The sequence below is a fragment of the Perissodus microlepis genome, chromosome 3 (genome assembly GCF_051167445.1).
Source record: "Perissodus microlepis isolate ML-2025 ecotype Zambia chromosome 3, ASM5116744v1, whole genome shotgun sequence".
NCBI classification, from domain to species: Eukaryota; Metazoa; Chordata; class Actinopteri; order Cichliformes; family Cichlidae; genus Perissodus; species Perissodus microlepis.
The window spans coordinates 7,913,491-7,928,725 of record NC_140463.1 but is presented as its reverse complement, the minus strand read 5'-3'; the positions used below and the strand labels follow the sequence as shown (position 1 = coordinate 7,928,725).

The window sequence follows — 15,235 nt, the reverse complement described above, 5'->3', positions numbered from 1 at the left end:
TGATGTCTGCTGTGCTGAAGGTGATCTCTGATCCTCCTGAAGCCTCTCTCCTGGCCTCAGCTCCCATCTTGTGGGCGATCCACTCAGTCACTCCTTCTCGTCATGGCACCTCACGACATCTGCAAATTAAAGAAAATGACACTCCTCTCGCCACATGGCTTTCGCCATGTGTCAACTCCCCAATGAGACATGTACAAGAATGTTGCACAGTCTCCCTAAAACAATCTCCAGGGTTTGTCCCTTGGAGCAGCTTCACTCCAAGCTGTAACCCTGTGTAAAAACATTAGTCAGCAATTAAATGTTTAGCTTGTTTAACTCCCAGCTCCACCCAGAGCCTGTGTCCTAGAAGACAAAGTCTTAAAGTTAAAACAACTTCACATTTGCAACCAACTGCAGCTCATAAGTGTAATAAAGTATTCAGCATCACAGAGACAAGGATCATTGCAGGTTTATTCTAAACTCATTAAACTCCTACTTTTCCCATAATTTGCTCAAAATCATTTAACATCTCAACGTCATTCCACATTGTAATCAGTGACTTCCCTTAAGTTTGTCACTCACCATGAGCCCAATAGTGGTCAGATAATGAACCCCATGTAACTATTCTGTAACCACTGCACATCTGTTCAATTGTCACTTGTCTGTCTGTGCTGAATCCTTTACAAGCACTCTTAAAGAAAAACAAACATTAGCCAAACACATGGTTCATCCTAGTGGTCAGGCGTCGGCCATCCAGATTCCAGAGGTGCTGTAAAAGGTCATAAAGTTAACACTCTGCTGTAAAAAGAAGTAACACTGGTTTCAAACACAGTATCACACTGTATTCACTTTTTCCCCTGTAACATTCACATTTTCTCCAACATTTTCTCCAACAACACAGTGTAATTTCATCATCAACATATAGCCTGTAACCACAGTTTTCTTCACACAAAATCTCAGTAATCCTGTGGTAGAAAAACATCATTAAGTTGTGTCCTGCTATAAATCACATGATCAAATCACACGATTAACCATCTGTTGTAGAAAAGAAATGTAAATGTTAGCGCAGGTGTATACACTCTTTCTCGCAGTGATCTTTGTGAGCAACACAAGGTAGTAAAGAGCACACCCATGGTAAATTCACAGACACAGAAAATTTTAAACTAAAAAGGTTAAATTTGCAGAGTTCACATAGTCATGTGGCCCAAGTTTCCTCCTGTTCCTACAACAGAGACACACACAGAGATACAACCACACCTTTGTCAGGTGGGGGTTAACTTCACACAATGGTGTTAAGTCAGTCAGTCTTGTCAGCTTTAACCAGTCAGTCAGTTCCCCATTTTTTTTTTTAAATTCTCACTCATTCATTCACTCAGCGATTCTTTCTTTTGCTGATAGTGGAAATTATCGTCGCATTTAGTTTCCACCCTCAGCAAAGCTGACAACACTTCAAAAAGAAAAGAAGAATTTTAGACTGGATTTCCTCGTTGAATCGTTTTGGACAGGAACTCATTTTCTAATTGTCCCAAATATGTGGCTTTCTCCTCAGCCCATTTTAATTTTGGAGAAACTCACTTTGCAACCGTTCGCAACAACATGTTGTGTAGTTCTTCCTATTCAACGTTCAGATCTGCTTAGATAACAGAAAAATTATCAAACAAAACTTTCAGTGCACCATGAAAGTAACAAAATAAAAAGAAAAGAAAGACCTTGTTAAGTCACGACACGTGTTCTTCATTACAGGGGGGTAAATCGTACCAACCCAATTGGCAGGCTCAACTTAGTAACAAAAGACAAATCATCAGCCAGTTTAATCTCAAACATTCATTCAATCAACCACACACACAACATACAGCATAACCCTGTTGTCTCATCACATAAATTTCTTCTCATGTAACCAAATGTGTGCCATGGTAAAACTTCTTCACACAGCAGAAACTCACAATCAGCTCACTCATTTAAGACCTCTCATCAGCATTCTGTTTTCTCCTCTATGATGCAACCATCTGTCCTCCTATAATATTCAGTCCACTAGTCTATGTATCACTTTTATCTTACTAGTGACTTGGACAAGATGACAAACAGAATCTCATGCTTAAGATGCTGTCTGGTCTTCATGAGTATCACTTATTGTGTATATGCATGTAGGGTTAGTATAGTTAATGCATTTTCTGTATGTTTTTGTGTTCCTCTCTCATCACATTTTCATTATTCTCATCACTGCTTAAACAACACACATCTCTCTCTCTTTTTTTTTTTAAACTGTCCTTTTCTCCAAAACAGAAAGTAGCATTACAGTTGTTTCAGGCTGAGAAACACCAAACACTCTTCATGTTATCATTCATATTTCATCCACACAACTATTTCTTTCTTTTGTGTCCACTGGGCAGGTGACCTGCAGAATCATGTCTGCCCCAGCTGGATACCTTTTCACACACACCGTGACGTCAGACACATTCACCCTCACTTCTGCTTTGCGCACAATTTCACTTCATTCTTCAACGATCTACACACCGCGTGCTGCCCAATACATACTTTGCAGTGTATTTCATCCCCTTTCAAGGCAGACTTACTCAGTTTATTCGTCATGACAAGACAACAATCAGCCACACTCACGCAGACCACGTCTGGCCCGCACACACACAAAATAGGCCTATTGCTTGCGTCCACACGCACAGCTCTCATGGACCTGCGTCCTGAACGCACAGTCCAACGCACTCCCGTGTTCGCGTGAAACCGCGCAGCTACGGAGCCGTTTCTTTAGCAGCCTGCGACCTTCCCGCACGGCTGGCGCACTCCCGTACCTGCGAGAAACCGCACGGTCACGTAGCCGCTCTCTATTGTTTTAGGTTCGCGTGAAACTGCGCAACGAGCGCTCCCCCGGACCCGCGTCTGCACGCGCAGTCTCAGTGACGCATAAGGCCTTTTCTACTCACTGTTAGTGTTGTTTTCGTTCATCGGAAAAGTCTCTGGATCCATCGCCATCCACCCCGAGGGGAATTCAGATGCAAACTCTCCGGCCTGGTGACAAAGTTAGCACCAGGGCTTTCAACAGGCGTCCCAGACGCTGGCTGCTAGCAGACTGCGGCGGCGTCATCTCCCTCTCCTCGGTGGATGCAATGCATTGGGTTCCAGCTCCGAAGGACCAAATAAATGTTGGGTCTGTGTTTCCACAAGCCCCGCTGGTTTAGAGACTTATTCATCATGAAGAAAACAAGACAGTCAGCGATCGATCGATTTACTTGCAAGGGAGGTCTCGTCGGTGTCTACCACGAAATGACCCCAAATCCGGCCTCCGATTGCTGCCTTTTATTGGGAAAACAGTTCACACAAAACAATAGTACCTCCCCTCATAATAGAATAGAATAGAATAGCCTTTATTGTCATTGTACAGAGTACAACGAAATTGGAGTGCCACTCCCTTGGTGCAAGTTTCAATAATAAATATAAATTGTAAAATATAAAAAGTACAAAAAAACAATCGTAAGTACTCAAACAATAGTATGTACAATATATACAGGATAGCAGCATTAATATAATGACAGTATGAATAGCAGCATGATATAATGACAGTGACGGTATGGAATAGGTTCAATTGTTTTTGTGCTTATTTACTATGGTGATAGCTCTGGGAAAGAAGCTATCCCTGAATCTGTTTGTCCTGGTTTTATGTGACCTGTACCGTCGGCCTGACGGTAATAGTTCAAACAGTTGATTGCTGGGGTGAGAGTAGTCCTTGATGATATTGCCAGCTCTGCTGAGGTACCGAGAGTTTGCAGTGACCTCCAGGCTGGGCAGAGAGCAGCCAGTGATCTTCTGGGCTGTGTTGATGACCCTCTGCAGTACTTTCCTGTCCGCAGCTGAGCACCCTGCATACCATGATGTTATGCCGTACGTTAGGATGCTCTCTATGGTGGCTCTGTAAAATGTCACCAGCAGCCTCTCCTCCAGGTTGTTCCTCCTGAGCACTCTCAGAAAGTGGAGACGCTGCTGGGCCTTTTTAACCACCGCCGTGGTGTTTGCAGTCCAGGAGAGGTCATCAGAGATGTGCACGCCCAGAAACCTCATGGAGTGTACCCTCTCCACACAGTTCCCGTGGATGTAGAGTGGGGCCGGGTCTGCTCTGCCCTTCCTGAAGTCCAAGATAAGTTCTTTAGTTTTCGTGGTGTTCAGTTGGAGGTTGTTAACTGAACACCACTCAGTCAGTCTGTTGACCTCATCTCTGTAGTCCGACTCATCCCCCCTTGAGATGAGTCCAACCACTGTGGTGTCGTCCGCGAACTTTATGATGGTGTTTGAGAGATGGGTAGGGGAGCAGTCGGATGTGTAGAGCGTAAACAGGAGGGGACTCAAAACACATCCTTGTGGAGACCCGGTGCTGAGTGTGATGGTGCTGGACAGGTGGGGGCCGAGTCTGATAGACTGTGGTCTATTTGTCAGGAAGTCCTTGATCCAGAGGCAGATGGGGGTGGAGAGTCCCAGGTGAGACAGTTTCTGGACCAGGATCTCCGGGATGATATGATTGAATGCTGAGCTAAAGTCCAGGAAGAGCATTCTCACATAGCTTCCTCGGTGCTCCAGGTGACTCAGCGCAGTGTGGAGCGCTATGGTGATAGCGTCCTCGGTGGATCGATTTGTCCTGTAGGCAAATTGGTGGGGGTCCAGAGTGGGAGGCAGACCGGCCCTGATGTGCTGACAGACCAGTCTCTCAAAGCACTTCATCACTACAGGCGTAAGTGCAACAGGCCTGTAGTCATTTGGGCTGGCCACAGCTGTCTTCTTGGCGATGGGGATGATGGTGGAGGTTTTGAGGCAGGGCGGGACGGTGTTTGATGACAAGGAAAGGTTGAAGATTTTAGTGAAGACTCCCGTCAGTTCGTCAGCACATGCTCTGAGAACCTTTCCATGTATTCCATCAGGACCTGCCGCCTTCCTGGGATTCACTGACCTTAGAACACACCTCACTTGATGCTCCCTGAGTGTTAGTGTGCCAGTGCTGGGGGCGGGTGGAAGTGGTGTGGCAGTTGGGGGGCTGGTCGTCTCAAAGCGGGCGAAGAAACTGTTTAGATCCTCAGCCAGCGAGGCATCAGTCCTAGATGTCGCCTGGTTATTGCTTCTGTAGTTGGTAATGTGATTGATCCCCTGCCACATTTTTCTGGGGTCGTTGTCAGCAAAGTGATCTTCAATCCTTCTCCTATAGGCCGTCTTAGCTTTCCTGATGCCTCTACTCAGGTCTACTCAGGTCTAAACCCCCCTTGGTTACAAAGACAAGGCACTGTATGTATATGTGTGTGTGTGTGTGTGTGTGTGTGTGTGTGTGTGTGTGTGCAGGTAAGAGTGTGTGTGTGTGTGTTATGTGTATGACATAAAAGCAGGAAGCAACATCACAAGAAACAGATCTTCCAGATAGAATGTATCTGCAATAAAAGCCTCTCCCAGCACAGAGTGGCTGGAGAGGTGGTCAAGATCAAAGGAATGTCTTGTTCCTATAGATTGAACTCAGAGCTTACAAATTTAAGAAGCATAATGACAAACATTCATCAATTAGACTTAACAGTATGATATAGCCCAGCCCTAGTAACAAGTCGAACATTGCCAAATGTAGCGGAGTAAACGTACAGTTTCTTCTTCACAAATGCACTCAAGTAAAAGTAAAAAGTATTTTGCAAAAAAGGTACTTTAAAAGTACTTTTTTTTTTTTCAAAAACGTACTCAAGTAAATTTAACGGAGTAAATATGACTTGTTACTACCCACCTCTGCCAAGGACCAGCAGCACTGTTAATATGCATACTATCAGAGAAATAGAAAAACTGAATCTTAACGAGTCTGAAAGATTTCACATCTCCTTGCAGTGTGTCTGTTTGCTCTGCTGTTCGGAGTCGTCTGGTCCATCACAGGAAAAGAGTGTTTACCTGGAGGGAACCTTTTTGGCATCATCATCCTCTTCATCTGCTCCGTGCTGGGAGGGAAGCTGGTGGGAATGATCCAGCTGCCCACACTGCCCCCCTTTCCTCCACTACTTGGTACAGCCCAGTAACTTATTGTGTTGTAGTCTAATCCAGATTATTAGAGGTCCTGTAAAACTTAAAAAATACTTCCTGTGTTAAATTTAGAGCTTATAGTGTAGCCCATGCAAGTCCAGCGTTTATACTCGAGCGCTGTTATGTGCTGCAATTGTGCAGCTAGAACACTAGGGGGTGCTGGGATTTCTCTCTTTGAGAATGATCCATTCTCCATCAATCCATCCAATCGATTTCAGTCAATTTTTTGCATTATAAATATGTTCTACATTCAGGGGTGTAAGCAATGTTATGCAGCGGCTTTTGTGTGAAAAGCACAAAAGCTGCCACATATTTTGCTTTTTTTGTAGTTTCACTAAAGTTCTTTTGTAGTCCATTTGTTGGTGGTTGTGAAAGAAAAAGTCGAGTTTGACTTGGCTCAGTTTTATCACATGGGCCTCTGCTATTCAGTGTTCAATGCTATTTTATTTTCTTATAAGAAGGAAAAGGAGAACAGTCCTCATATGTGACATAAATGGACATTTGAATATTGGAACATCCATGATACACACCAAAATAATGCATAATAGGAAAGTATAAAGGCAATGTTAATCCACTCTATAATACAGCCTGCATCCCTAACAGTACTTCATACATACAAACTTTTTCCACTAAATTACCTAAAAATCTTCACTGCTTATTATTTCTTCATGTCAGTAAAACTTGAATTGTTGTCCCCTTATCCTATGTGCAGTATCTATCAGTAAGTATATGTAGATACATAGACGTACATTGCGATTTCAAATCAAATACAATTAAATTCCATTTAATTTTAGGGGGATCACACCCTCAGTTGCAGGCCATATCATAACGTGCTACCACACATTATGTTAGCTATGGTCCTTACAACTACAGCAAGCCTGTACAAACGTGTGTGTGTGTGCGTGCGTGTAGGTATGCTGCTGGCGGGCCTGCTATTGCGTAACGTTCCTTACGTAACGGACGCCATCTTCATCGACACTCACTGGTCTGCAGCTCTGAGGAACATCGCCTTGTCCATCATCCTGACCAGGGCTGGTCTGGGCCTCAACCCTGAGGTACACGAACAGTCAAATACTGTATGCAGCATACAATTCCTGACATGCTGGTAGTTACACACAGAAAATCAAATGCGGTCTCTTAAATCTGTGTTTGCATGCAGGCTTTAAATCGACTGAAAGCAGTGTGCGTACGTGTTGCAGTTGGACCCTGTGTGGTGGAGGCCTGCAGTGCTGCTGTAGTTTCTCACTTTCTGCTGGGTCTGCCATGGGTTTGGGGTTTCATACTGGGGTAATTTGCACACACATACACACACAAAATGGTCTTAGTTAATACTTTAGTTGACATGTTGGAATCTCTTTAAACAGACTTTAAACAGGTGGTTTCTGCATGTTAATTGCAGCTATTTCTTTCTGTATGACTGATTCAAAGTAAGTAAAGTGACACTCACTGTATCTGTGGTGTGTGTGTTTGTGCAGTTTTGTACTGGCTGCCGTTTCTCCAGCAGTTGTTTTTCCTTCAATGCTGCTCCTGCAGAGAGAAGGATATGGAGTGGAGAAGGTAAATTATCACCCGTTACTATCATCACTACATTTGACTGATGAAAGGTTCATCCTGCCAGAAGGGGCAGCATATGGGTGGAAAAAGAGATGAGCCTGAGATGAGTCTATAGAAATGACACAACATGTGTGTAGGCTTATGCGGAGCAAGTATAACCTAAAAATAACAGCCATTACAGCAGTTCTAGAGGACTCTAGAACTGCTGTAATGGCTATGGCTCCATCAACACATACTCAGTGATTGCTAAGCTTCCTAATTGTGTCCTAGCCCCTTTACAAGGACCCAAAGTGACCTCTAGGAGACCCACTGTGGTCCTTAATACCTTCTACAAAGATATAAGCTTAAGCAGAATCAGAATACTTTATTGATCCCTTATTGATCACTTATCAATGAGGTATTAGTCACTTATTAGCAATGTAGGGACTAACGCGTTATTAAGTAACGCGTTATTAAGTAACGCGTTATTAAGTAACGCGTTACAGTAACCACGTTATTATTGTGGCAAAGAGCACGGTAACTAGTTATTATGCCAAAATCAGGAACGCGCTAATCGTTACTGGGATTTAGATAGGGTCGTTATTCGTACTTCGTGTGGTGGCTATCGCGGAGTTTCCACAGTTTCAATAACATTAGCAAGTGGTGGAGGCCAGCAGGTGGATGAGGGAAAGGGGAGGCAGGAGGAGGAGAGACCCGAGGCTGCCGCCGGTCCGAGTGTCAGGTGAACTGAACTTCAGGTAAGAAGTTATGACCTGCAGTCTATCTGGGTCAGATATAAACCAAGTTTAGGTGTAGTTTATTTTCGTTATGCTGACTTTTTCAACTGGGTACTAGCTAGCATGACGGAGTTTCTATACAGCTGGGTGGGTGCTATGATGTTACTGATGTTGAAATTTATTTTGTTCATAAGGTTAATTATTAGAGTTTCCAACCGTCCCATAAAAAATGGAATCGTCTCGTATTCAGAGAAAATATTACGCGTTTCGTATTGAGGTGAAAAGAAATGCAGTTTGTCCCGGACTTCAGCTACAATGAAAAAGACACAAAGTTGGAGTTATTCTATGTCTTTGCTGCACAGCTGCCTCTTCTTCTCTCATTCTCTCCCCCTCCCTCTCCTGTTTCTACTTCAATCATGAAACTGATCAATGATCAGCTGATCGGCTTTTCTCTCTCGTTTGTTTATCTCCCACTTTGCGCCAGAAAGAGGAAACCAGCAGATGTCGCGCTAAACAACAGCAGCACGTTTAAGCTCGATCAGCTAGAATTTATTTAATATTAATTTCTAGTATCAGCTGATGTTTGCTGGAGCCACAGCTGTAAAAGCTGCTGGTCATGATATCGGTTTGGTTATCTGGTGAGTGGGAAACATGAAGATGAAACCAGGAGATGTCCTTACTGAATCATCAGAGCTGAACAGGTGATGGAGAAACAGGTTTACCTTTTAGGTGACATGAATGAGTTGAAGGGAAGTTATGAACTGTTTCTGAGAGACAAATAACACCAGGATCCTTTTCTACGTAGCTGACAGCTTTCAACTGTGCAGGGGCGGGTCTAGCAAAGTTTTGCCAGGGGGGCCAGGTAGGGCATTAACAGGGAGAGGGGGGCAGAAAGAAGTACTTTTCTTTCTTATTCTCATGTAAAATATCTAGCCTTTAAAAAATTATTATCTGAATCTTACAACAAATGATTGATAGATTGATGCATATATACCATCAAAACAGTGAACATCACTGTCACAACAGCGTTTGTTTTCATTCAAAGGCTTTATGATTTTTCCTATAATGGTGGGCCGGTCTCTAGTCAAAATACCCGGGCCGATTTTTTTGTCCCAGTCCAGCCCTGTAAGCAGCTCATCTGCAGTCTGGTGCTACCTACATCTTCCTATTCAGAAGGCAGAATTTCCGAGTTCTGAGTACAATCGAAAGCACCACGACTGCAGTTTTTATGTTGGATGTAAAACGCTCACATGACACTGTGACGTAGGCTAGAATCATGGCGGTGGTCAACGACGGTCCAGGCATGAGATTTCGCTCGTGGAAATATGCACATTATTTTTTCCTTTCTATTGGTAGGTGGCACAGTGCACTTGTGGCAAGTAAGCAAGCTAGAAGACTGGCACTCTTGCTGGGTATCCAGTTACGGAAGCAACACATTAACAAGAGAATTCTGAGTAAAACCAAAGTTACTTTCCCTAGTAACGAGTTACTTGAAGTAACTGAGTTACTTTTGATAGAAGTAACTATTAATGTAACTAAGTTACTAATTTAAAGTAACTTTAAAGTACTAATTTAAAGTAACTTACCCAACACTGCTTATTAGTCTTATTAGGATCAGTTTATTGAGTCTGTTAGCATCTGGGAACCTCAACCTGCATGCAAACCCCAGCATGCAACGGCATAGATGATCGCTCTGGCCACAACAGACTCGTAGAAAATCCTTAACATTGTCCGACTCTGGCCCTTCCTGTAAAGTGCTGTGGTGTTTTTAGCCCAGTCCAGTTTATTGTCAACGTATGCTCTGAGGTATTTATAGTCATCCACAATGTCAACATTGACTCCCTGGATTGAAACAGGGGTCAAGTGTTTCCTGGTCTTCCTGAAGTCCACGATCAATTCCTTGGTCTTTGCCATGTTGAGCTGAAGATGATTCTTCTCACACCACGTGACAAAGGAGTTGACCACAGGCTGGTACTCTGTCTCATCATCCCTGCTGATGCATCCAACCACTGCAGAGTCATCAGAAAACTTCTGAAGATGGCAGATCTCTGTGCAGTGGCTGAAGTCTGTGGTGTAGAGGGTGAAGAGGAAGGGAGAGAGAACGGTCCCTTGTGGTGCCCCTGTGTTGCTGATTACCTTGTCAGACACACTGTGGAAGACACACATATTGTGGTCTTCCTGTCAGGTAATCAACAATCCAGGACACCAGTGAAGCATCCACCTGCATCGCTGTTAACTTATCACCCAGGAGGGTCGGCCTGATGGTGTTGAAAGCACTGGAAAAGTCAAAAAAACATGACCCACACTGTGCTCGCCAGCTGGTCCAGATGGGTGTAGACACAATTAAGCAGGTAGATGATGGCGTCCTCAATTCCGAGACGGGGCTGGTAAGCAAACTGAAGGGGATCCAGATGTGGTCTGACTATGGGTCAGAGATGGTGCAGGTTGAGCCTTTCCAGGGTCTTCATGATGTGGGAGGTCAGTGCCACGGGCCTGTAATCCTAGGGGCCACTGGAATGTGGTGTCTTTGGTATAGGGACGAGGCATGAGGTCTTCCACAGCACTGGGACCCTCTTCAGACTCAGACTCAGACTCAGCATGAACAGTTTATGGAAGACTCCACAAAGCTGGGGGGACAGGTCTTGAGGATGCGGGGACTCACTTCATCTGGTCCAGCAGACTTGCTTGAGTGAAGTCTCCTCGTTTGCATCTGAACCTGGTCTTGAGAGAAAGTGATGGGTGTTGGAGGGGTGTCAGGAGCATCCCTTGAAGCTTTGATAGGATAGTGATTCAGTAACAATACCCTTCTAAAGGAGTTGTAAACCTTATCAGTTCAAAACACCCTCCAAATGAATTCATAAGCTTGAAATATACAGAAGAATCCCTTCAGCTACTTAGTAGTAGCTACTACAGCTACATCTAAAAGCCTTAAAACACTTGAAGTTTATTTAAATGGAAGCGGCACTGCTAATCACCCAAAAGAGCTCAAGGCTCCTTCAGGATTGACTAATAGTTAAGCGTCACCAACCCAAAAACTTCCAAAGGGTCAAGAACATTTAAAGCTCTAATGTCACTGTGTGTTGTTCTTCAGGGAATCCCCACCCTCCTGCTTGCTGCTGGAAGCTTTGATGTTATTCTCGCCATAACAGGATTCTCTACTTGTTTGGGAATCGCCTTCTCTACAGGTCAAAGAAAGTTTTTCTGTCCTGTGCTTTATGGTTTGTGTTTTTTCTAGTCTACATGGTCTGGTTGTGTTTGTCCTGCAGGTTCTACATGGATGAACATACTGAAGGGTCTGCTGGAGGTGGTGGGAGGCATCGTAGCTGGTATGATCCTGGGCATGTTCTTGTACTGCTTCCCCAGCAATGACCAGGTTTGACATTTTTTTATATTAATATGATTTTTCTTTCTTTAATTGTTCATAAAATGTGTACTTAATATCTTCTGTCTGATTGCAGGAGGATCTGGTATTGAGGAGGACCCTCATCTTGCTGGGTCTGTCCACATTTTCAGTCTTCTTCAGTCATGTTATTGGTTTTGCTGGAGCTGGAAGTCTCTGTATACTGGTGCTGGCTTTCCTGGCAGCACTGGGCTGGAAGACTGAAAAGGTATCATATATCAGGATCACTTTAACCTGCATCCCGCCCCTTGGATTTTGCCATGTTTACCCTAAATCAACATCATTCTTAATGGTTGGCACCATGGAATGTGGTTAATCCAGGTATCTCTAACTTCGCAATCAGGCACCAGTAGCAGAAATGGTGGGTCGGTCATGGGATGTGTTTCAGCCACTTCTCTTTGGTCTGATTGGAGCTGAGATCACGATTAAAGCACTCAGCCCAAGTACTGTGGGTAAGAACATTATATTAACGACATATTTAAGTTAGACTTTGCTCCATTTGGCTCTAGATTCTGTTCTCACTATTTAGGCCCCAGTAATCAAAGAGATTTAACCTTCTAAGCAACACAATTTGCTGCATCAAGAAATTTAAGATATTGGTTTCCTCTTTGTTGTTGTGTCTATGCCCTTAGGTCTGGGTATGGCCTGCATTTTTATTGGTCTGGTGATCCGTCTCCTTGTCACCTTCCTGTTGGTTCATTATGGAGGATTCAACTTAAAAGAGAAGCTCTTCCTTTCTGTGGCCTGGCTGCCTAAAGCTACTGTGCAGGTCAGTGAGTGTGTAATCCTGATATTAGACTGTTAGACAATTTTCATTTTTCAAGAATAATGTACCCGACTTTATTAAAAGAACTAGAAGCACCTCAGACTTATCCAGAAACTTCTAAAGGATCAATTGTTGGGTCTGTGTTTCCACAAGCCCCGCTAGTTTAGAAACTTATTCTCGTTAACGACAAAAACAAGACGAACATCTTTTACTTGCTAGCAAGGGAGGCCCCGGCCGGTGTCCCAGAAAGCACTCTGAATCCTACCGCAGACTGACCCCCACGACGGCCTCCGCTTGCTGCCTTTCATTGGGAAAACAGTTCACACAATACACATCACAGCAAAAGCACCTCCCACCGTAAAACCCCCAAATGGTTCTAAGACAAGGCACTATGTGTGTGTGTAAACATCTGTATGCATGTGAGAATGTATGTGTGTGTGTGTGTGTATGCATGTGAGAGTGTGTGTGTGTGTGTGTGTGTGTGTGTGTGTGTGTGTTTGAGTGAGTGTGTGAGAATGTGTGTCTCTCTGTGTGCGTGACTTCCAACTTTTTCTAACAACATCCTTAGTCATAAAATGGTAATCTCCCCCACACCCAATATATGGTTCAATTCCTGTATTGGTTCACCATGCACAACACAGTGAAGCCACAAAAGGGCAGGAAGCTTACCACACAAGAAACAGAATCTTCACAAGGGATGTGTCTATAATAATCCTCCCCCAGCACAGAGTGGCTGGAGAGGTGGTCAGAGACAAAGGAATGTCTTGATCCTATAGATTGAACTAAGACCTTACAAATTTAAGAAGCACATTGACAACATTCAACAATTAGACTTAACATCCATAAAGTCTCTTAACACTCCTAAAATGCCACTGGTGTTCAGAACAGCCACTAAAATTATCCACACAAATCTTGTGTTTTATAAACCACTGAAATCACTAAATTGAATTGATTAGAACTACCTACATGGTTCCTGAATTCTCTTTATTGACTTCTAAAACCTACATTACCACGATAATCACACAAACATGTTCTAGTTTGTCATCAGTCATGAAACCCAAGGGCCTCTACATCTTCCTCAGTTATGACTAAAAACTAAAAAAGTACTGTTGTTTCCCTTAAAACCACCTCTGTGACTTTAATGATACATGCCTTAATTGTTAATCTGCACTTCTCCTGAGCAGTTATTTATGTCTGTATGTGCTAGGCTGCCATTGGGTCCAAGGCATTGGACATGGCGAGGAAGGAAGGGGACGAGGCCTTAATTAAGTTTGGTTTGGACGTGCTAACATTAGCGGTGTTAGCCATCTTGACCACAGCTCCAGTTGGTGCACTGGGTATCGGACTGGCAGGACCACGTCTCCTGGCCCGGCAGGTCAAAGGTCAGCAGGCATGCACATCTACACACTGTGTAGTGACTTCATAATGTTACTCTTAAATCACTGAACAGTGTCAGGTGTAGTCATATGTAAACAACAAATGTCTTTTCTTCACCTCTCTAAAAATCCCGACCTCAGCAGAAGAGACAGAAGGTGAAGCTACACCATCTGACCTGTGAGATTATTACACCATCTTATCCACCTTATACTTCTAATCAAATAACTGTTGAATCATTATACGGCTATAGGCCACATTATGCCTTTGATTAAAGATTGTGAAATCATTACACTGTTTTATGATGCATGATACTGCGGAGTTATAAGAAATGCTGTTTGTGTAGAATCATGGCCTTCCTTTTCTGATTACAAAGAGAACAGAACATACTGTAGAGTTTTTCTGCCCCATCTCATCAGGAGGAGTTAAAACAGGAAGCCAAGGCCGTCACTAAGCTGGAAAGAATGTGAGGGTTTAGGCTTTATGGCCCTGAAGGGAGGGGGAAGAAGCTGTAAGAGTCTGTGTAACTGTTGGACACTTCGAGACACCCTCCTGTCCGCATCTCCGACATCTGTAATGCTCAAAGTGTTGTATGGAATAATGAGAATTGTATGGAATAAAGAGATTGTTGATTGAGCATTTATACACTGAGTGTTGTTCTTCCTTCAGCCCAAAGATGGAAGAATCGGGGTATTTAACATACCGCAACGGGTTGTCCAAGAAAAAGACAATGTGACTCTCAAGAGCAAGCTATGAAGCTTCTGAATGGAAAAACTCCTTATATATAAACTGTATACACAATATATAGGTATGTCCACACATAATGTAAATGATAAACAGAGTTTAGCTGCAGTTCATTTATATATACTGGCTGTAGGTTTTGTATTAGAAATTTCTTTAGTTTATGTATTAATTACATCACTTTAGTAATAGTAGTAACACTTTCTGTACTTAGTATAGAAAGCTCACTTTTGACATCAGTTGTATGTATGTGGAATGTGATCACAAGTGGGGCCCAAGTTTTATTGCACCTTCACAAGCAGACTCATTTTCCTCTTGAAGGATCTGGACATCCTGTTGCAGATGAGATGACCGTTGGTCGGAACTGTTCCTAGGTTGAAGAGATAAGGATCTGCTAATAATTGATCTGCTGTGGAATGTTCTTTGTTTGGGAGATATAAAAGGGTTCAGGGTGATGTCTTTCCCTCAGAAAAACGGGTTAGGTGTGTGATCTGAACGTTTTTCTCAATTGCAGTGTTTTTCTTTTCTTTTTTAATAAATCTCACTTCAAAGACACGCTCACCTGTTGGTTGCAATTTTTATTCAAGATTTTCCATAACAATTTGGCGTTATCGGCAGGTTTCCTCGGGTGAGTTTCGCTGAATCATGGGCAAGCGGTACCTG

The 15,235-nt window shown here is 43.3% G+C and overlaps 1 protein-coding gene across 5 annotated transcripts in view; it reads left to right on the top strand.

The window, feature by feature from the left end:
* The window catches only part of LOC146389724 (sodium/hydrogen exchanger 9B2-like), a 32,547-nt gene extending 18,079 nt beyond the window's left edge, over positions 1–14,468 (top strand). For 3 of the 5 annotated variants that reach the window (XM_084923051.1, XM_084923050.1, XM_084923048.1), the window contains 11 exons: positions 5,833–6,003; positions 6,934–7,076; positions 7,181–7,308; positions 7,497–7,578; positions 11,383–11,476; positions 11,558–11,664; positions 11,750–11,899; positions 12,035–12,143; positions 12,324–12,460; positions 13,665–13,839; positions 13,975–14,468. In XM_084923051.1, coding sequence (XP_084779177.1) covers positions 5,833–6,003; positions 6,934–7,076; positions 7,181–7,308; positions 7,497–7,578; positions 11,383–11,476; positions 11,558–11,664; positions 11,750–11,899; positions 12,035–12,143; positions 12,324–12,460; positions 13,665–13,839; positions 13,975–14,015 — 1,337 coding nt within the window. In that variant the 3' untranslated portion in view covers positions 14,016–14,468. The remainder of the gene's footprint in view (positions 1–5,832; positions 6,004–6,933; positions 7,077–7,180; positions 7,309–7,496; positions 7,579–11,382; positions 11,477–11,557; positions 11,665–11,749; positions 11,900–12,034; positions 12,144–12,323; positions 12,461–13,664; positions 13,840–13,974) is intronic. The other 2 variants (XM_084923049.1, XM_084923052.1) reach the window with 2 other exon arrangements.
* The last annotated feature ends 767 nt before the right edge of the window (positions 14,469–15,235 follow it).